The sequence below is a fragment of the Seriola aureovittata genome, chromosome 12 (genome assembly GCF_021018895.1).
Source record: "Seriola aureovittata isolate HTS-2021-v1 ecotype China chromosome 12, ASM2101889v1, whole genome shotgun sequence".
In the NCBI taxonomy this organism is placed as follows: domain Eukaryota; kingdom Metazoa; phylum Chordata; class Actinopteri; order Carangiformes; family Carangidae; genus Seriola; species Seriola aureovittata.
In genome coordinates, this window is record NC_079375.1 from 6,107,783 (window position 1) to 6,129,328 (window position 21,546).

Sequence of the window (21,546 nt, forward strand, 5' to 3'; positions counted from 1 at the left end):
TATAGGTGTCAGAAGATTATGAGAGTGGTGACTTCATAGGACACCAGTTGAGATTTGGTGGATTACTTCACAATCCAACGGCTTGTTAGATTCTAGACAACAACAGAATTACTGTAAATTTCCTGCAAGTTGAAAAGAGATTCTGTAGTTTATAGAGTGGTAGAAGGTTTTCAGAAAGCAGCGACACCATGATGTAAAAATATTCTACAGTAAATGTCCTTAAAGTATCAGATATAAACTTTGTTGTTTGTACTTTGTTATGCAGTAAAATTGTTCCTGTAGATGATATTATTTATTCATTATTATGGCTGCATTACTGTCTGAGCAGCATTTTAATGTAGCTGGTGGAGGTGAAGCTAATTATAACTACTTTGTGACTATTGACTAGTTTAATCAGTCACGGTTCATTATGTTTTATAAAAAGATTATATGACTTGTGTCGACTTTAACATGTACTAAGTAACTAGTTAATACAGCTTTCAAATAAATATAGTAGAGTAAAAAGTAGAATAGTATTAGAAGTATAAAGTGACATAAAGATAAATTCTGCCTTGTTGGATTAAAGTTTGATTTTCTTACCCCACATACAGTATGTACAGTATGGTATATATAGTTTGGTTTTTATACATGCAGCCCCTCCTCAGAACACCACACACAATCCCAGACAGTTGCTCTTGAATATACTATAGTTTATTAATTCTAATCGATGTGTTCTATTAAATATTAAAAACATCAAGTAAAAATGGCCACATATATACACAGCAGCAGAAGCAGGAGTTAGGGCTGAACTGAGCAGGACACTGTTGTGCTTTTAATTTCTACTTGGCCTGGGACAAAACATAGATAATCCTTGAGCTACACACATCGTACGTGAAACGAAGCCACAGACACACTCGAGTGTTAACCTGTCTCTATGTTAACGGTTCTAGATAGATACCCTATTCACCATAATGTGTTGAGTGCAGTTAGGAATGTCATCACATGTATTTTATAGTGTTACCAACAAACATTATACTCTGTGCCTCCTCAAGGGCAGGAAACCAGCTTTGTTGTCCACAGGCCACAATTCTCAGGCCACTGTTGCTATTTTTATCAGCCAAATAGGATTTGTTGTACATTTTTCTAGCACCAAATCATGGTTTGTAGCTAAATTAAGATTTTAGCAGAGTAGACACATTTGGCCTGGTGTTACTTTCCCACCCTGTCAACGTCTGATTGATGTACAGTAAATCTTTGCATCGAAAGAAAGTTGAGGTTTCTACAATTTCAGTCCATACCTCAATATCATCTAGTGATATTCATGCACAGGTGAAATTAAAGCGTCTATGCACTGCACCTATTTTAAATGTGAACAATCCATCATTTAAATCATCACATAAATCCACATCTTTTTGTCCAGCAAGACAAATGACCTCTGTCTGTTTAACATTCTCCTCTGGTCCAAAGGATGCACTATAGTTGACCCCACCTGAAGCATAGTATTGTCATTTAAATGTAGATATAGGCAAGGGTGATTGGAGCTAACACAACAGATCAAAAAAGAGATAGCACATATACAGGACACTTGTAACAAAGATCAACATAGAAATAAAAGACAAGTATCAAGAACTGAACTCCTTCATATGGTAACACAAGATATGGCATATACTGTAGAACTGAGTCTAATGAAACTATTAATTTTGCCTTGAAAGAAAAAGATCTGCAAACACTAACTGTGGTGTGGTGGTGATATACTGAAGGTCTTTGTAAACATTCTATGTTCTAGGCCTCCGATTCGGATTGGTCGGTGGCGACGCTGCCGTTCAACTCGCCCAGTCCTGATTGCTCCTGAATGTCAGTCATCTCCCCGACAATGAAGGTGGGCTCCCCTCCTTTGCTGTTGGCCGAGCAGCTGTCCTGCTGCTTGGCTGCCTGGTTGGCCAGGGTGGGCTCCTCATCCAGCCTGCTGGAGATGGACCAGTAGAGGTGAGCGTCGAGTCTGGCTGCAGCCAATGAGAGCTCTCGTGCTGAGCAGGAGGGCGTGTCCACCTTAGGGGAGGGGAAACATGAGAGCTGGTAAAAATCACTAAACCCTCAATTTAGATGTCTATTTGATGATATTAGCGTTACCAATGTTGGTCGGTCAGTCCCCCACTTTGGTTATTGGATAGATCGTCGTAAAAATTTGGTAGAGACATTCATGGTCCCCAGAGGATGAATCTTAATGACTTTTCTTCTACTACCAACAAGAGGATGACATTTTTGGATTTTGTTAAAATATCTTAACACCTATTAAACTCAGGAAGAATTATAATAACTTAGCTTTTCACCTTGCACCATCATCAGGTCAACATTTCCATTTGTCCAACACTTCAGTTTATGACCAAATATCTGCAAAACTAATGACAGTCCAAATACCCTCATTGTGAACATGGTAAGCGTTCTAGCTGCTAAACATCCACATGTTAGCATTGCCATTGTGAGCATGTTAGCATGCTGAAGTTTGCATTTAGCTCAAAAGCACCACTGTTGGACAACGGCAACGCAAAGCCGAACAGAGCCACTACAGTTAAATTGTTGAATTTACGTTGTAAGTGAACGCATCTTTGTTCCATCTGACTCATCTATTTCTACAACTCTGGCTGCATCTATGGTAAATTATACAGTGCCCTGTCGTCTCTGTTTAGGTGCTCAATGGAGCATGAATGGGACCATTTTTAACTACAGTTGAAACCGTTTTCAAAAGGGATCAGACATCCCAAGACGTTGTGTGCATGTGTTTAAAGACTCATCTTGGGATGGGAATTGCAAACTAGTTAGGGCTCTAAAAGCTTTGGTATGTGGCACTGGTTCACGCTGTGTACAGTGCTTGTCCCTACAAAAATAAACATGATATAAATACTGTAGTCAGAGTTCCTACATTTCCCAGCATGCCTTTTTAGCAACCCCAAGAGAATGTGAGGATTCAGCTGCTGGTTACACATGTAGGTGGAGACAGGAATAGGGAAAACAAAGCAAGAGTTGTTCCAGTTTTTCTTGCAGAGTCCATTCTTGTCTTGTGTCGATAAATTTTTAACAACAGTGCAAAATGGCAGAAAGAAGCCAGTGGTGTTTGATTCTGATGGACTGGGGCCAAAATCTGACATTTGTGCTGATGTTTGAAATGTTTGACACATTTTTTTACTTCCAAACTCCATTGTGCTATTATCTGAACACTGTGTCATGTAGTCTTTGTCTAGAAGTGAGGAAAATCCCACAGACTGACCCAGACAGACAAGGCACACCGCCAACAGAATACATACTTATGTTAACAGCAATCAAGAGTTACAGTTTTCCTTGAAAAACATTCATAAAAACTGTTAAATTCTTCATTAACACACTCTCAGAAGACTTCAGATAATACAAAGACTTAGTCACAAAATATTGAATTATTATTATATATTAAATTTTTGTCCCTGACATGGAGTGAGTCATCATGGTTTGATTCCTATTTCATATCGGACAGCTCACCCAGGTTGCGAAATCAAACAACCCCTATAATTAGCCTCCAGTGAGCCTGCATCACAGCTCCAGCTTCGAGAGACGTTACCTCAAACGTGTGATGAAAGGCTCCGTAGTCAATGTCAAAGAAACCCTCTGCCAGAGACATCATCGGGCTGAACCTGTGACCCCACAACACCTCCTCCGCTAGATAGGAGCTCCTCGCCTGGCACGTCATCCCTGCACACACACACACACACACACACACACACACACACACACACACACAAAAAACATTAATTCATAATACACATTATGCCTGAGCACACTTATTCAGCCCCTTGGTTTATATTCAAGAGGAAATAACTAAGATTGTCTGCGCTTAGATGTGGCAGAAAGTCAAAGCACCACACCTAAAACTCCGATGCAGTTATAATTAATTTACCCATTTAGACACAAACAATATAATTGGCAAGCTGTCTTTACATGAATATTCTCTGCGGCAGAGTTATGACTGTCAGCTATTTCTTTGTAACTCTCCACAGCACTCTGACTAAGGGAATCAATATACGGAGTGGGCAGAGAGAGGCCACCTTTACCTCATGGAGACGCATCATGAATAGCGCTGATACACTGAATTCTTGCCAGACAGTGAGGAACAGTTGAGTATATTATCCTCTCAAAATGAATTTGACATAGGCGATATGAAATGGGGATAAAGGAAAAGAGATAAGCACGGCCTGTCCAAATCCGTCCATACAGTCCCTACAGCTGCCTGGCTACTTGTTCCTAAAAGTTTAGATTTGTAGTTCTCGGACAGTAAAACAAGTAAAAGTCAATTCAGTCAACAATATGAAATATATCCATGAATACAACAAATGTGTTAAACTCAACTTCTAAATATGTCATCTCTGAGGGCATCCATGAGCAGAGATTGTGTGTTTCCCATCTGGTGTGAATGATTTTCCCACTCAACATACTGTAAATACAGAGCTCCTCAAGTTTTGATAAATATGGTTTAAAAAAAAACTCTTGAGAGTTGGGAGTGTTTTGAGCTTCAAAAATCCAAAGCCATAGCAAAGTTATAAGCAAGTAAAACACATTCACATTTTACGCAGTTGACTGATGCCTTGCTCAAGGGCAGATGAGCGTTCAGTCCAACAAAAAACTGCAGCTCTACACTCCTCTACATCCTGGAAGAGGAATTTCATTTTCTAATGGATAGTTTCAAAGAGTGTGCCTCATGAAAAACAGTGATGATATTACTGTAATATCAGATAGTTATATGCATCTGCAAGATTAATATCCTAATGCTCATTTCTAGATGTTGCAGCCAAACATGCATTTACAATATAGAGGCCATTGGATCTTTACAATCAAATTAAATTGCAAGGTATTACTTTCCATACAATATGATGTTTTAACTGTTTTTTTTTGTTTTTTTTACAAATTTAAACTTAAAAAAACTAAATGAATTGTATAAAACGCTCAAGTAATAAAATATTGTTTATGGTATTATTTTTGTAGCTTGTACCCTCATAAATTTTGAAATGGAATCTTAATCAGTTCAATATAGCTACATTTGTTTTTGTCACTATTTGCAGTGAGTCACAGTGTATTCACTCCCTGCACAGTGATTTTTAGCAGCACATGGTTTCCCATTGCCCTCATTTTCATTTCATATGCAAACATGGAAATGTATTCCTGCTCACTCATGATTATTTTATCTATCTTGCGCACAAAATTACCAGATTTAATTATGTACATATAGTATTTTAAGATTACTTACCCATCACCTTAAGCAAATCTAAAAGTTCCTCTTTATCTCACTAATTTCTCATTTAAATAATACTGGTCACGTTTTAACATGGAGCACTGAGGATAGTGATTTACCAGAGACAGATTAACAATTTTGTGTGTAAAAATTTTCGTTTGTGTTCTCATTACTTTACAAGTATGTTTAACCCATTCCTCACCGGTGGCCTCCACCATTCCCTCCAGGATGACCACGATCTCAAAGTCCTCCTTCTCCAGCTGGGCCTGGGACATGTCCCAGAAGGGTGAATGTGCGTCAATCTCATGGGAGATCACCAGCGGCGAGACGAGGAAGAGGCGATCATCGCCTGTCTCAAAGCCCACGCTGATGTCCGTCTGGTCCAGAGGGATAAACTCGCCTGAGGGAGACGAGAACATGGGAGGTGAGGAAAAGGAAAGGAGGAGAAAGAGTTCAGATGAGAGATTTTCTTTATCGAAAATGCTTTTGGACAGTTCGAAACAACAATCACATCGAATTTAAAGGGAAGATTCTCCTGATTGGTTCGTAACGCTATAAATCTTGACTATCTTAACGCAGGTAAACACAAAATCTGCTTAAGTGAAGGTAGAATTACTGATTTTATAATATTTATAATTATATGCTCAAAAATGGAATATATATATTAAAACACTCCTGGTAGCTGCCATAGTGGCAGCAATGGTAGCAGTACAAGTTGTAGTTGTAGAAATCACATCATTATTGGTGTTGTCTGGCAGTCTCACCTTCCTGAGTCTGTTTGGACTTGATGAGCTTGGCCCTCATGTTGGCCCCTACAATATGGGAGCTGCGCAGGTCGCCAACTCTGAACATCAGACAGAGCTTGTCGTCCCTCAGGGAGATGACGGCATGTTTGGAGAACACCAGCGTCTCGGCTCGTTTGTTGGGCTGTGAGATCTTCACGAACATACAGCCGACCTGAATGGGAGGGAGGCGAGGGAGGGGGTGGGGGTGGGGTGTGAAACTGAGGCTCTGTTCAAAACTTGGAGAGATATTTACACTAATTGGAAAAGCAGAGGATTATAGGAAAATGAATGACATCTCTTGTTATTCAGTGTTCATAATGAACGTCAGCTAAATAGCCGAACAGTCCTGATGTAGACTGAACAGCTGGGACACATTCATTGTGAGAGCTGAACGCAGGCTAAGTTTGTTTGTTTTTTTCAATAGAGCCTGCTATTTCCAGTTTTCAATGTTTAAAACAACAGTGACACTTGAATTAACCTCAGACTCAATCATTTTTTAATATGCATAGTACAACAGCCCACATTTCCATCAGTTGCTAATATGGCATGTTTCCAGCTCACAAACATGCATAAACATGATCCTGCCTGGACGTCAATGTGTGGATGCGTCCTCATCAAAAGAGTGCTTACTTGGTGCGAAAAAATCAAGCTCCATTAGCACTTTCAAAGTATCTATTCGTTTGTAGCAAGAATACCATCTGCATTGAATTAATGTCGTTTGGTCTGCATAGTTTCATGCATTCACTCCTCTCTCTAGGTGCACGAAAAAAAATGTATGTACTTTTTTAGGTTTGATTTACCTGAAGTGACAGGAGGCCTTTTTCTGATCAAACACTCTCGAGTCAAACGGTATCTACATGTCCTTTTTTAATTTTATTTTATCTTATTTATGCGCCTTTCAGAGAGGTGGAGCATTGCCCAATGAAATTAGATAATTTGAAGTTTTGACTGAGAATCTGACAGCCAGTTTTTTTGTTTTATTTTTTTTTTCAAACTGACCTACTAATGTGCTTTATACAGTCAGTATTCAAGTTCTCGCCAAGGTTAGCATCATTCAGTGTCAGTATGACAAAGACAGGTTTTATATTAGCGATACTAAGATTATGGAATACAGACTTCACCATGACATGAATTTTAATTTATATTTCATTATCATAATATGCTAGAGTAATGTTTTCAAATTAGTTAAATGTGGAAATAAGTCTGCACAAATCACCACACATGATTATATCCTGTAATTTTAGGTTTCATAACAGAAAATTTTAACATTTGATTTAAAATTTAATCTGTACATTAAATTCTCAAAGTTTTCTAGTCGCAAATAAAAAACACTATACTATACTAATACTATAAAAAAAAATACAATCTAAGATGCAGGAAGCGTATTTTATTTTCACAATAAAACATAAAAATCTTTTTTATCACCAAATTACTGTATCTTTAAAATCATCACAGTGCTGTATCTACAAACTAGTCTTAACTGTCACTTTCACTGTTACTGACCAGCAATGGTTTCTACCTGCCCCAGTGCTCACCATGAAGGCGTTGACCATTGATCCCAGTATGGCTTGCAGAAGCAGCAGCATCGTGCCCACTGGACATTGGTCAGTGATGACACGGTGGCCGTAGCCAATGGTGGTCTCTGTCTCGATGGAGAAGAGGAAGGCCGAGATGAAGCCGTTGACGTTGTTGACGCACGGCGTCCACGTCTCGTCCTCCAGATGGTCCAGATCACCCCTTGGGAAGAAAAGGAGGAGAATGTGAGAGAAAGGGGAGGTGGGAGGGTGACAACGTGGGTGTCAAGAGGGAAAAAATAGACAGAGGGCGAGAAGATTTATATCTTTAGAATGGAGGCGCAGAAATACACAGTATGTACGACGAGACGACTCAGCTCTGCCTTTATATACCACCTCCTTTCAGCTAATTCTTATGATAAGAAGTAATCCAATTCATCATATTTAAACATAATGATTAACCTAACATTCAAGATGTCACTTTTTCTTAATGCAGCGAAAACCTACTTTTCCAACATATATCATCAGGTATCATCCGTTCTGCTGCGACACAAAGAGTCTGCAGAATTTTCTTCCAAACACACACTACACTGGCAAACATCCCCGATTATCACAGCTTCAGCCAGACAGGGAGGGCTAATTAATGAAAGTGGCGTTAAGTATTTTATATAATCTATGACTTTTATTGACCTGCGTCGGTGACCAAGGAATTGCAGCAACACCGACAGCTTTCTGGCACCGCTTATGGTGGCCTGTAATTGATATAAAAAGGTCACGATTTTACGAGACGAATACGTTAGCTAATTAGAGTGGGGATCCAGCAGACACATCTAGTGAGGACGTAACACATCAAGATAAAATACACTGTAATATTAATACTGCTTTGTCATCTGCTTTTTTTGGCTGAAAAATGGGTCTTTTTAAGCCTTCGTTGCAGAAATGTCTTGTAGCGCTGGTCCCTCGCTCACAGCATCATCTTCATCTCTGAGCTGTTAAAAAAAGGATGGAGCCGCCTCGTGGTGATTTCCTTAAAGGAAGAGTTTGACAGTTTGAGAAATATAGTTACATGGAAGGATTGATACCCCTCTCGTATGTTTCTGTTAAATATGTTTAAGCCACAGCTGAAGTTAGCACAAAGGACTCCTGCATAGCTCAGGCCCAAAGACATCCAAATAAATATACTTCTATCCTCATGAACCTTACCTGCAGTAGGCTATGAGGTACCAGATGGCCCCGAAGAAGAGCCACGTCACAGCGTAGGCCATGACGAAGACGAAGAGTGAGCAGCGCCAGTTGAGGTCCACCAGCGTGGTGAAGATGTCGGTCAGGTAGCGGTAAGTCTCCCGCATGTTACCGTGCTGCACATTGCATCGACCGTTTTTCTCCACATAGCGCTGCCTCTTACGCCGAGTCCGGGCTGGTGAAAAAGACACGGCAACAGAATTTGCTCAGAGAACCCCACAGAGTTAGACATGTAAAAATATGGAAGCTGGAGAAATGTGAGATCTCGCTCTTCAGGAAAACACCTGCAGCAACAGTACTTTTCTATATTTGAAGCAGGATTGTTGAAGACGAATCTTCATAGGCATCTCAGTTTCACAACCCTGGTTTCTAAGGAACCCTTTCAAAAACCCCTCAGAGTACTTCAAAAACACGTACGCCTTTCTAAAGTTTTGCTCTTTGAAGCTACAACTCTGACTGAAGTCAAAGGTCGTGAGTTGAATGAAGTCACATAGAGAGATTGGAGGATAAACACAGGAAGGTGCCAGGGGACAAAACTACTTGGAGAGATACAGCGTTAGGCTGGTGAAGACGGGATAACAGAAATGAAGACAGACAGGTGAGGAAAAGAACGCAGATGAAGTGCGACGGGACAGGTCATCAAACACTGAGGAGAGAAAAGTTACAACACTGGACTTTAGTTACTTGACAACCCTGAAGGCAATATATAATTCTTTTTTTTCTTTGTAGAGTCTTTTTTACTGTGTGTGCACTCGGCCAGAACTCTCAGGACACAGGGAAAACACAAAACTATTCTGGTGTTTTGTCACTTACACTGACAACAATAATGGATATCCTTTACTGTGAAGCTAAATCAATAGCTAAAGGAATAGTTTAGCCCTAAATGTCAGTCTTACTGCCTTTTCTATGATACATTTCTTTCTGTATGTTCATATTTTGTGGTATAAACACACAAAAACAACAAATATCTTAACAACCAAAGGGGCACAGAAATATCACATTGACCTAGTTCTTTCATTAACAGTATTTTTAGGTTTTAATTCAGAAAGATGAACAAATAGGAAGGGAAACTGGAGCAAACAAAGAGCAGAGCTACTGGAGAGGCCTAATGAAAAAAGATGCGCATGACTGTCAAAGTCGCTGAGGGGTGAAGCACCGCTGCACGGTCCAAATTACAGGAGATTCACAATCATTGCAAGCGAGATGGGGAGGAGAAACAGGTGCACAGGTTCAGCTGATACCCAGTATGTGTGCGTGGATGTTGATCCAGAGTCCCAATCTCTGGAGAAGTTAAATAAATACTAATAATGATGTACTTGCAAGATGAGCAGATTTAAATGAAGTGACTAGAAAGCAGTCATGAGATTTTACAGACATTTATTCTATCATTAAATAGGTTCACTGTCTTTGCCCTGAAATGGAGGGCCATCCAAGACAGGAAGTCCCATTCAGGGTCACTCACCCCAGCCGAATCGACCCCTCTCCTTCTCCGTCCCCTGGGTCTTCTTCCTGTGCTGATTGGCTTGGGCCTCTCTCTCAGCCAGTTTGGCCTGGAATGACCTGCTGACCTTGGCCAAGGGCGGAGGGGACGGTGCTGTCTCTGTGGTTACGACGTGGCCCAGCTCCTCTGATAGATTAAAGACTCCCGTGGAGGCTGTGGCCTCAGTGGCCACCTCCACTTCTTCCCCTTCCCCCTTCTCCTCCACGGGGAGCGAGAGGGAATCTGGGCGAGAGGGGAAGACCGAGTTCTCCAGTGCCATGGCCCGTGTGTTTGTGTGTGTGTGTGTGTGTGTGTGTTTGTGTGTGTGTGTGTCAAGTGTATTAGTGTGTTATTGATATCCTCCCTATGGCAGACTCTGTCCAGTGGCTATTGATTGGAACATTTGTTTGCTTGACTGAAGCCTAGAATAGAGAAGAACATGATTATCGAATGCAGTCATGAAATTGATTAGCTGTTTTGCAGTCACAGTTATTCACTGACAAACAGTGACACTTTTCAGCTCCTATGTCCCTTTAATTTCTCTCAAGTTTTTCTTTAACATATTAACAAAGCCTATATGTTGCTTGCCATGCAGATTTGACTTCCTGTCTCTGACTGTTTCATCATTTCACCCCTTTTAAAAACAAACTGAGAACAACATGAAAAAGGAGATCACAGTTTTGAGGTTGATCTTACATAGTTTTCTAACTGTTAGAATTAGACATGAAGAAGAATGGAGCATAAATATGCAAGAGAGATATACTAATCCTGGAGCAGAATGTGGTATATACACATTAGAGTCACTTTCACTCTTTTGCATGTATGCCTTGGGGTTGGTGTGTGTGGCCCATGCATGTGTATGTGTGTGTTGTGTAAGTGCGCTTACTGCTATGTTAAATGTAGTGGATTTATACTACAGGCCTGCTGAGATTTCTTACATAAGTCCCACAGTGTAAGTGTAAGAAACAGAGTTAAATATGTATGTGGGCAGTGAGACATTGTGTCTCTGAAATATTTGCACAGTAAAATGGAGTCCTAGCCCTCTGTAGCCTTGGATGATGTGCGTCCATTTGGACAATTAGCGGATGGACGCAAGAGGAGACTGATGGTGACAATCAAGATGACGCACTACGCCTGATGGATGGATCCGAAATAGCCTCTGTTAAGGAGAGTCTGTTAGCCAGCGGACAAGCTACAAAAACCATAAGCCTAAAATTGTGGATTAACGTCAGGCAGCTGGGAATGAACATAATCTTACCTGCTCAGTGTAGCAACTTGTAGATGTATAAGACCTCGATTGGACAGATGTTGTATCATAAGAAAAATGAAAATCTGGTCCAAGAACGAACCGGGATTTGCAACCTTGGTTCGATGACACCCATTTCTGGTGTTTACCAGCGACGCAGCATCAGTCCACTCCAGTTCGCTTTTTTCCACGAAAACAAAGACCACCTCGATCCGACCACTCAGCATTCACAGTAAATAAAAACGGGAACAGCCCATCCACTGAATGATCAAGCATAAAAGATAAAGACCCCGGCAAAAACAGTTCTAGTCAAAATGATTACGGCGTTTGGAGAACATGTGTCGGACAGGAGACGTACGAAATGGTGGCAACAGGATAACCCGGCAGCGCGGAGAGCTCCATCATTTGTGCATCTGATGGAGTCAGTCAGGTGTGGAGCCACTGAGCGGCAGAGGATGCTGTCATCAGCCCAGCCCCTATCAACCCTGCCTGCCTCAGACCCTTGTCATTTCCACAACAGAAGGGACGCTCGTCTCCCTCCTCTGAGTGACTGTCAGACCCTCAGTATCTGCACACAGTTCAGACATGAGGAAATGCAAAGGCCTTATATACGGAAGCGTAATACATAGAATTGATAAATACATTTTTTTTCCCTTTTTCTGAATTAATTAGATTCATATGTCAGAATTCTGAGATTTTTTTATGGGGAAAAAAACAGTTATTGTTTTTCTGAATTGAGGAGATTATTATCTCATATATTTGACATAATAATCTCATTAATTCAGAAAAACAGGACAAGCATTTTTTTCTCAAGTGAGTACATTAAGCTTCCGTAATGAAACAACTTCTGCTGATCTCAGGTAAGTTACATTGTATCATCAGCGGTATCAATGATTTAATTATAATTAGGCTTAAATTCAACATATTTAATAACCGCTGTTCGCCCTCCGGCCTCTAGGAGGTAGTATACGTGTCCCCTGGAGCCGGTGATCGATCCTCCTTTTCCAAGATGTCGGTGTACGGGCCAGTGGTGAAAATTCACCCCGTCGTTGTCGCTTCTATCTGCGACTCTTACGAGCGGAGAAATGAAGGAGCGAGCCGTGTGATTGGAACCCTGTTGGGTAAGTAGAAAGTTGACATATTTGTCCTCCACTGGATCGACCGCCTTCGGTTAGGACAGGTGATGGGTCGCTAGCTAATTTTAGCTTGTCTGCTAACGCACGCTGGCATTAGCCTTAGCTGCTATTAGCTATCCAAACAGCTCGCAGCATCACTTGTAACAGCTGGCTGTCCGTTCAAATGATCATGTTGATAAAGACCATGACTATGTGAATCAAGTTTGCCAGATTATCTATCCTGTTATCATTATTTCTGTACGGTTAAGACATATAGCATTGAGCATTGTTATTAGCGTTGATGTTAGCTAGTGCCGATGGTTCGTCATTATCTATCTATCTGTCTATTGGGTGCTACGTAGCTAACAGTGCTAAGTCGACTAAGTATTAATGCTGTTTTTTTAACGTTTAACCTTTTCAGGTACCATTGACAAGCACTCTATTGAGGTGACCAACTGCTTCTCTGTCCCTCACAATGAGTCTGAAGACGAGGTGCGTTTTTGGACTTATTCACAGGATAATGTTATGTTGACGCATTTTTGGTGAATGGAGAGTCATTGTTCTGTGGGACATCTCCACATAGAATATTTTTATCAACTCCAGTGGATAATCGTAATGCTACAGCAGCCACGTTACATCACTCTCAAATATTGAATGGACAGAAGAGTTAGATAAGAAATTAAATAATATACATAACTTTTTTTAAACTACACACTTTTTGAACTACGAAGTACATACTTTATGTTGTTGTATTGTTATGGCAGGAGCTTGCCTCATAAGGTAAATATAGTTCTGTGCAAAGGATTAGGCACTGAGTGAAGACAATCCAAAAAACAGGATTTAGTCATATGTTAACTTTATACAAAGTGCAGTAAACAGAGAGAAAAAAAAACATTTATATATATATCAATAATTGGTGTGACCACCCTTTTGTCTTTAAAAACACTACTCTACGTTTGCACAGTTTTGCAGGCAGGTTGTTCCAAGCATCTTGGACAACTTGCTGCAGTTTTTCTGTCAATTTAGGCTGTCTTAGTGACTTCTGTCTCTTTATGTAACCCCAGACTGACTCTTTAGATTGGGGTGCTGTGGGGGTCATGCAGGACCCCTTGTTGTTCTTGTTGCTGAGGATATTTCTTTATGACTGCCTGTATGGATGGTGTTGTCGTGTTGCAAAATGAGTTTGGGAGTGATCAAACGCCTCCCTGAAGGTGGTGTGTGATGGTTATAAAGCTAAACAGCTGAAGTGCCAAGTGCCTAAAACTTTTGCAAAGTACTGTATGTGCTGTAAGGTAGTGAAATTTAACATTGGATATCTCAAAATTTCTTGGAAGATCATGAGTTATCCTGCAAAATATTTTGTAACACCTCAACAATAACTATATTATTGCTGCAGGTCTCCTTCACAACTGAAACATATTCCTTTGGGACTTTCATGTTAGGGAGTGGTAGCTATTTTATATAAGTAAAGTTGCAGAGATAATAATTAATGATGAAAATGAACATTGTTGAACTGTAGACATTGTAGATGTTTTTAGACTTAGATGGCTGCCTCATATTGAATACTATAAAAGAGAGAAAAGGTTTTGTATAAAAGTGGCCATGTATAAAATTTATCCTCTTTGACAACAGGTGGCTGTGGACATGGAGTTCGCCAAGAACATGTACGAGCTCCACAAGAGGGTTTCCCCCACTGAGGTCATCATCGGCTGGTGCGTCAGTAGATCAGATTTGGAATTTCAAAGTTGGAATTAGAAAGGGGAAAAAAAAACAACTTTTTTTCACAACCGTGATCTTTGCTCACAGGTATGCCACAGGTTTTGACATCACAGAACACTCGGTGCTCATTCATGAGTACTACAGCCGTGAGGCCTCCAACCCCATTCACCTGACTGTGGACTCAGCACTGCAGAGTGGCAAGATGAACATCCGCGCTTACGTCAGGTTGGCTGATCTTCACATCAGTGACTCTTTGATTGTGTGATCAACTAAAATTGAGAATGTGTTTGAATGTGCTTGTTTATTTCTTCCACACAGTGCACAGATGGGCGTGCCAGGAAAGACAGTTGGTGTGATGTTCACTCCACTGAGTGTCAAGTATATCTACTATGACACTGAGAGGATAGGCGGTAAGAATATGAAGAATGAATGTGGATAGCTGTATGAAAACAAATGCTTCTTGACTAAATAGCTGTGATCTTTAAATTGTACCTTTTTTTTGTTGCGAAGAGAAATATTCAATCTCAGTCTTAACTACAATGTACTCAAAGTTATTGCTAATAATATTTTAGCTAGCCTATGTATTTGCTGTCTCTTTGCTCTCTGTAATACTGTAACTGCCCATATCTGTGTTGCAGTGGACCTTCTGCAGAGGACACGTGTAACTCCCAATCGCACCAAGGGGCTGACCTCTGATCTGTCCCAGGTGGCTGGATCTGCAGCCAGGATACAGGACATGCTAACCACCATGCTTGCATACATTGAAGATGTGCTGGTGAGCATTAAAGATATTGTAATGATAGTGTGACTCAAACCAGGAACCAGGTTTGTGTGTGTGTGTGTGTGTGTGTGTATGTATACATATATATATATGTGTGTGTGTGTGTGTGTGTGTGTGTATCTATCTATCTCCAATGATAAAACATTGCCTGCTGCTGTTTGTTTTCCTGGTCATATTCCTGCTATTTAATTTTTTATGAATCAGCCGTCTCTGTGGAGATCATTTGTTAAGTACTTAAGTTTAACACTAACGATGGTTATAATTGTGTTCAATCTGTCTCAGTCTGGCAAAGTGACAGCAGATAACAGCGTGGGCCGTTTCCTGATGGACTTGGTCAACAAGGTGCCGACCATCTCAGCTGAGGACTTTGAGAACATGCTCAATTCCAACATCAACGTAAGTTCTTTTCATCAGCTCCAAAACGACTTCAGCTGCTGCTGGTGGTTGATTTTCCTCTTTAGATTTAGTGCATCTCCTCGTGCCTTCCATTTATGTGCTGCACTAAGGCTTGTTCTTAGCACAGGGAGGGTGTCATTGATTACAGGAAGCACTTAATTAGACTTTGCTTTATGTTGTTAGTTCTCTTCTGGCTCCCTTTCTCATACTACTTTACACATTACTTGTTTTAGAAATATAGGAGTAGTTGTTACATCTGTAGGACACTTTTACTGACTGTGTAATCCTTGACTTTTATTTCCTTGTAATACTGTCATGATGTTTTACTCTTAATCTCATTTTACATGACTATGAATAAGACTAATAACAAAATTTCAATGCTCTATTTTCTTGTTGCAGGACCTGTTGATGGTGACCTACCTATCCAACCTGACCCAAGCACAGATTGCTCTAAATGAGAAGTTGGTGCTGCTCTGAGGGGAGTTCTTTAAAGTGATTCATATTTAATTTTTGTACACTTTTTTTTTTTTTTTGGCTGAGATGAATAAAGATGTTTAACAGTCATATGGTGGTCCTTTCCCTTCCAGGCATTGTCCTCAGTCATTTTGTAATTACAAATAACACAGCTTGGTCTCCACAAATGGCTAATGACTAAAGTTGCTTTTTAGGGCTGCAGTGGATGATAACTTTAATTATCAATCAATTAACCAATAGTTTTTCTCTAATAATCAAATCATTTTGTCTGTAAAACATCATAAAAGTAAAAGGTTTCCATAAATAGTTATCTTGAGCACAAGTTGTCTTACTCATGTCTGGTTTTGTCTGACCTGAAAGTTCCAAATCAAAGATATTCAGTTCACTATGATGAAAAAGCTGTAAATGCTCTGTATGTTTCAGTCATTTTCAAGCAAGAAATGTTGAACAATTAACTGATATTAAATTGTTTTTGTTTCAAATAGTTGATTAAAATTCATCTTAATTTACATGACTTGACTGTTCAAGACAGAATTAAGACTAATAACTGGCAGTACATAACAACAGATGTCTTAAGATTTTAATGTAAGACAATCGATTTTTATTAATTCTCTACATAAATATACATTCAAATCAGAAGCAGAAGTAAATCATTCAGGTTGCAAACCCCTTGTGACAGGCCATGCCCGGCCTGAGAAACGTGAAGCTTAGTGCAAAAAGTGGGCATGAGAAAGTCACACAGATCACAGCCGGTCTAGGTAGCTCATGTCAAACTACAGTATCACGAAAAAGCTGCTGTATGATTTCTTCTTGCTGAGTGGTCGCAGGGGTCATCAGGGTTTAGGTTCTGGGTCGGTACCATTCTCAGTTTTGCGTTGGGGGTTCAGCATCTTCTCTAGCGCAGCGTAGCTCTGCACGGCGCGGTCATACACGGAATCCCCGCTTGACTTTGCGATGGCGGCAGCCTGTTCCGGGTAGTAGAGCGAGGTGCTCACTGTCATCAGGGCAGCCGGGTAGATGAGTTTCTTTATCCTTGAGCCCCTGGCGAGCAGTACTCCCAGGACACCGGTAAAGCCAATTACTCCTGCCCGGGGGTAGAAGTCCTTCGGAGGGTTCTTCAGGTAGTCGTAGGTGTCACTCCCACACTGGACGAAACTTTGAACTTTGGGTTTAATTTTATTGTAAGTGCCCTGGCACCAAGTCGTGTATGGCTCCACCACATTCCTGAGGGTGGCGACACTCTGCTCAAGCTGACCGGCTTCGGGCTCCACATACCGAGACTTCTGCTGAGGAGCGGTGTACAGAGACAGTTCATCCAGATGTAACGTGGTGGTTGTCTCTTTTTCTTCGTCACCACCAGCAAAGACGGTGATCGGCAAAAGACTCAAAGTCCCCGGCATTGCACTACCTGTCACCTTCAACATGATCCCTGCGGGCCATGCATTCACTACGGTGTCCGAGGAGAGACATGCATATTCGAGGGGATAATCACTTCGCCTTTCAGCTGACTGTTGACAAAACCTTTTTATATTATTTGAAAGTACAATGGCAAGACATCTCAAACTGTATTCGAAAAGTGTGGTTTATAAATTACTATAAATACGCATTAACTATGTTACCATTATTTAGTTACTTAGGTTATTTAATAAGTAAGGACTCAATGCAGCTTAAAGATTAAATACAAAAGGTAATCATGTTATAAAATAGCAAAACCAATTTCAGCATTAAATTCTTCTTGCATGTTAATTCATACAGAAATTCTATTAGTTTTATTTAATTTGATGTTTGTCTTATTTTGTTGTTTTATTTCGTCTTTTATTTTATTTGAATAGGTCATAGCTCATAGCTGAAACCTAGATTGCAATTTTCCAGATAAATAGTTAAATGTAATACACAACGTTATAGTTGTACGTTGTACCTGTTTTAATTATTATTATTATTATTATTATATTATGTGGGGTTTTTTTTTCCTTCTCTCCTGGTTCCCATGACAGCCCGAAGCCTGGTCGTCACCGGGGAAACGGAAAGCGTCAACAGTAACGGTCCAAATATTCAGTTAGCAGTAGCTACAGTTGTACAGTAGCTCTCCTGAGATAAAAGAGCTTTTTTGGAGGCTTTTCTGAATGGACTGTCTTGGAGTATCGTCTGTTCAGAACCTACAGGCTCTGTCTGCCTTGTTATCAACTCAGCAGGATGATGATGATGATGATGATGAAGAAATAAGAGTAAGATATTGTGCTCTCGGTAGTGAACTGATCTCAAGTCAGTCCGTTCATTTATTTTACTCAGTTATGATATGTTCACTGGTAACAAGAATAGCTACTCATGTTTTTTACTTTAGCAAAAGAAGCAACATTTACTAATCAAAAGTAAAAGCACCGGTAGTAACCCTTTTGAGACTGTTCTATTATTATATCATATTATTGGATTATTATTACTAACGCATAAACACAATAAGGATTTAAAGATCATTGGTTGAGGTGACGCTAATCTTAACTATTTTATAGCCTATGCTGTTGGAGACTTTAATCTATGGCTTTAAACATATTGTATAAATTTACCATCTGTAAAACTACAACATATTATACTGAAATGTGGTGGAGTAGAAGCTAAAAGTAACATAAAATGGAAATATTCAAGTAAAGTACCTCATAACTGTACTTGTTAACTGTACTACTTAATGTAGGCTACTTGAGTAAGTGTTACACTCCACCTGGAAATGTAAATGTTCATTATGTACATATATATATATATCAAATGGACATAAAGAGTCATTAAAAGACAAGCATGCTTTAGAGAAAATCTATATGATGAGTTTGTTTAGATTTGTTCTTTTACTGTGTTCTGATAACTGCCTTATAATGACTGCTAACTGAACGACTGGATGCCATTTGTGTGTATTTGAGTTAAGGCATAAACACTGTATTAGTTTACATTAACGTCAGTTACTCTCAACAGAACGCGACAGCCTGCGGACAGCTGGGTCCTGGTCACATTGGTCCCCCACCCAAGAAAGATAAAGATAAAGAAGGTAATACTTTGAATGTCTTGCAGATAAAAACTCCCAAATCATTATAGTAACACAGAGGAGGTACAAACTGTGTGTGTGTGTGTGTGTGTGCGTGCGTGCGCGCGCGCGCGCGCGTGTGCATGTGTGTGCATGTGTGTGCTTGTGTGCTTATGTGCTTGTGTTTATTTAGAGTCAACTGCCTATGTGAAGAAGAACAGCAAAGATATCTGGAGCGAGGAAGAGGTGGCTGAGGGCTCCCAGTATGATGATCTGGCTGACCCACGGCCACAGCCTGAGTAAGACCGACAAACACTGCTAAAGGAGGGGTTCACTGCTAAAGGAGTCAAACAGTGGGAAACACAGATGGGCCCCCTTCAGTCCTTTTTTTCACCTGGTTTCTAATTGGGATTGCCCCTTCCACTGAGGCTAGAGAAGCACTCATCCTCACCTTTTTGAAAATATTTAAGCCTTAAAACCAGAAAGCCACACTTTCCCATGTAAGGTTTAACAAAACTTTCTCATTATAAGACTTTGTTCCACCTTGACCAGGTATTCAATTATTATAAACACTTGGCCATTATTACCATTGTGCTATAGAATTAATTATAGAAATACAATGGAAGAGGGAAGCTGCCTGTAGAAAACTATTTATTACAGTTGCTTATAACATTTTCCACACTCCATTGACCTCAGTTAACACCCTCCTCTGCCTGTTTGTTTTTTGTTGTTTTCTCCATCCCAATGTGAAGCTATTTTAACGAGATGAATACTGCATTGATTGTGTGTTTTTGTATGTGCCTTCATTAGTGTGTATAACCTTTGGTCTTCAGGTATGAAATAATCCTGAAGCAGAGTGTGGGCACAGAGGATCTGTTCTTGGGCTTGAGTGGAAAGGACCCATCCTCCATGTGCTGTGAAGCCATGCTGGTACGTAAACTAAACAAACTTCAACAGGATTTCTGTTTGTCACAAAATATACTAGTGTGATGACAATAAATGACAAGAACAAAGATGCGATCAGGAACAAACAACCAGGAATGATAACATCATTCAAAATATGGGAAGGATTCCGTAAGTTAATTTTAAGACTTTTAAGACTCTTTGAGCCTCAACTATGACGCATAAAAGTTCTGACACAATTTGTAAACAGAACAAGGAACACAAAATCCAACTTAAGCAGCATGAATTAGTGTAGATTTAAATAAAGCATAATGTTACAAATCTCACTTTATCACCATGCACTGATTTGGATATGAGGAAGACATCTTAATACTATATCATCCTTAACAAGGTTGTTCATACTTTTTATTTAAGCAGTATTAGAATTGAATAGAAGGTAAAGAAAATAGAAAAACGAATTGCTTGGATAGCAAAATACCAGTGGAAATATCAGATTCTCTTATTATAAATGTAACATAGAATGTTTTATGTACACCGTGTAAAATATTAACGATGCTGACATTTTCCTACTCTTAGGTGAAAATCAAACTGCCAGATACTAAAGCAACAGATGTGGTCCTGGATGTAAAAGAGAAGTTCCTTGATCTACGAACGCCAAAATAGTAAGAGATGCTTTGAAAATCTTCTCTTTAATATTTAATCCCCTCAAGACGGAGCAGCGGCAGTTCAGACCAAAAGCTCCCATTTCCAGGCATTTCCTTTTAATCAGAGTTTAACATCATGATCTGAGCTTTGATTGCTGTTTCACACAGCTCTTAACATCTTCCTCTCTTGGTTACCACAGACACACGCTCTCCCTTATACTCTCTCCATCTATTTAACCTGTCTTTTCCCCTCTCTGCAGTAAACTGGGTCTCCATCTCCCACATCCCATCCACAGCCACGAGGGCAAGGCTCAATTCTTCAGTGAGAGAGAGGAACTGGAGGTGACTCTGCTACTGAACCGCTCCATGGATTTTATCAGCGTGCAATAAAAAAGAATGAAACAGGCCACAAGTCTTCAGAGGAAACAGAAAAGATGTGACACAAACAGTGGAGATTATACATACTGCCGTGTTTATAGGTCAAGGAAAAAAGGGATTGGAAACGGATCAGTTTAAAGCCTGTTTATTTCCTGAAAATCACAAAATGTGAATGTTCAGTTCTTGCTAATATTACATTTCACCACTGATTCTCTTAGTATTAAGATATGGGTTTCTTATAAATATTTGTCTGATTATGCGTGCTATAACTAGAGAGTAAATCCAGATAAACGTTACCATACTTACTACACATAATGGAACTCATTATGCTGGGAGCCCATTTCTTATATACAGTATTCCTTGGATGGAATAATACATAGCTCCAAATTTGCTTTGTGGTAACTTAATTAAACACAAACTAATTTAGGACTATGCTCAATACAAGCACAATATTAACTCATATCATGAATAGATTCTTACACAGGGCTCCTTTTCTGATTGGGTGATAAAATATGAACCAATCTTCTGGCCTTTATTTTTAATTTAAATCAAACTTCTTTTATATGACAGCTTTGATGGGGTTAGTGATGAGGTTAGTGTGTTATCATGTCAATTGATGTTGTGCTTTA

At 39.9% G+C, this 21,546-nt stretch overlaps 4 protein-coding genes across 4 annotated transcripts; 2 read left to right on the top strand and 2 right to left on the bottom strand.

Moving 5' to 3' along the window:
• Positions 1–672: 672 nt before the first annotated feature.
• On the bottom strand, positions 673–12,063 carry kcnj9 (potassium inwardly rectifying channel subfamily J member 9). The gene is made up of 8 exons (XM_056391036.1): positions 11,513–12,063; positions 10,237–10,676; positions 8,736–8,949; positions 7,554–7,755; positions 5,998–6,190; positions 5,436–5,633; positions 3,569–3,699; positions 673–2,028 (listed from the first exon to the last, which is right to left on the bottom strand). Exons 2-8 carry the CDS (start codon positions 10,532–10,534, stop codon positions 1,762–1,764), a joined length of 1,503 nt encoding a protein of 500 aa, XP_056247011.1. The 5' UTR covers positions 10,535–10,676; positions 11,513–12,063; the 3' UTR covers positions 673–1,761.
• A 402-nt stretch (positions 12,064–12,465) lies between these two features.
• eif3f (eukaryotic translation initiation factor 3, subunit F) lies at positions 12,466–16,075 on the top strand. The gene is made up of 8 exons (XM_056391037.1): positions 12,466–12,621; positions 13,037–13,107; positions 14,248–14,327; positions 14,422–14,559; positions 14,653–14,744; positions 14,973–15,109; positions 15,398–15,511; positions 15,911–16,075. The coding sequence occupies exons 1-8, from the start codon at positions 12,510–12,512 to the stop codon at positions 15,986–15,988; spliced, it is 822 nt and encodes a 273-aa protein (XP_056247012.1). The 5' UTR covers positions 12,466–12,509; the 3' UTR covers positions 15,989–16,075.
• Positions 16,076–16,551: 476 nt separating this feature from the next.
• On the bottom strand, positions 16,552–17,447 carry LOC130178644 (MICOS complex subunit MIC26-like). The gene has a single exon (XM_056391039.1). The coding sequence runs from the start codon at positions 17,407–17,409 to the stop codon at positions 16,819–16,821; it is 591 nt and encodes a 196-aa protein (XP_056247014.1). The 5' UTR covers positions 17,410–17,447; the 3' UTR covers positions 16,552–16,818.
• Positions 17,448–17,793: 346 nt separating this feature from the next.
• Positions 17,794–20,951, top strand: dnaaf6 (dynein axonemal assembly factor 6). Its single transcript, XM_056391038.1, has 6 exons — positions 17,794–18,210; positions 18,944–19,016; positions 19,186–19,291; positions 19,826–19,922; positions 20,472–20,557; positions 20,800–20,951. The coding sequence occupies exons 1-6, from the start codon at positions 18,109–18,111 to the stop codon at positions 20,927–20,929; spliced, it is 594 nt and encodes a 197-aa protein (XP_056247013.1). The 5' UTR covers positions 17,794–18,108; the 3' UTR covers positions 20,930–20,951.
• Positions 20,952–21,546: the final 595 nt, after the last annotated feature.

Bases quoted from the DNA above. Each gene is read 5' to 3' on its own strand.
- LOC130178644 (XM_056391039.1), bottom strand. From the start codon at position 17,409: ATGTTGAAGGTGACAGGTAGTGCAATGCCGGGGACTTTGAGTCTTTTG.
- dnaaf6 (XM_056391038.1), top strand. From the start codon at position 18,109: ATGGACTGTCTTGGAGTATCGTCTGTTCAGAACCTACAGGCTCTGTCT. The intron at 18,211-18,943 runs GTAAGATATTGT...TACTCTCAACAG, and splicing joins ATGATGATGAAGAAATAAGA to AACGCGACAGCCTGCGGACA. The intron at 19,292-19,825 runs GTAAGACCGACA...TTTGGTCTTCAG, and splicing joins GACCCACGGCCACAGCCTGA to GTATGAAATAATCCTGAAGC.
- kcnj9 (XM_056391036.1), bottom strand. From the start codon at position 10,534: ATGGCACTGGAGAACTCGGTCTTCCCCTCTCGCCCAGATTCCCTCTCG. The intron at 8,950-10,236 runs GTGAGTGACCCT...CTTTTTCACCAG, and splicing joins GAGGGGTCGATTCGGCTGGG to CCCGGACTCGGCGTAAGAGG. The intron at 6,191-7,553 runs GTGAGCACTGGG...CCTCCCATTCAG, and splicing joins CAATGGTCAACGCCTTCATG to GTCGGCTGTATGTTCGTGAA.
- eif3f (XM_056391037.1), top strand. From the start codon at position 12,510: ATGTCGGTGTACGGGCCAGTGGTGAAAATTCACCCCGTCGTTGTCGCT. The intron at 12,622-13,036 runs GTAAGTAGAAAG...TAACCTTTTCAG, and splicing joins TGTGATTGGAACCCTGTTGG to GTACCATTGACAAGCACTCT. The intron at 14,560-14,652 runs GTTGGCTGATCT...TCTTCCACACAG, and splicing joins AACATCCGCGCTTACGTCAG to TGCACAGATGGGCGTGCCAG.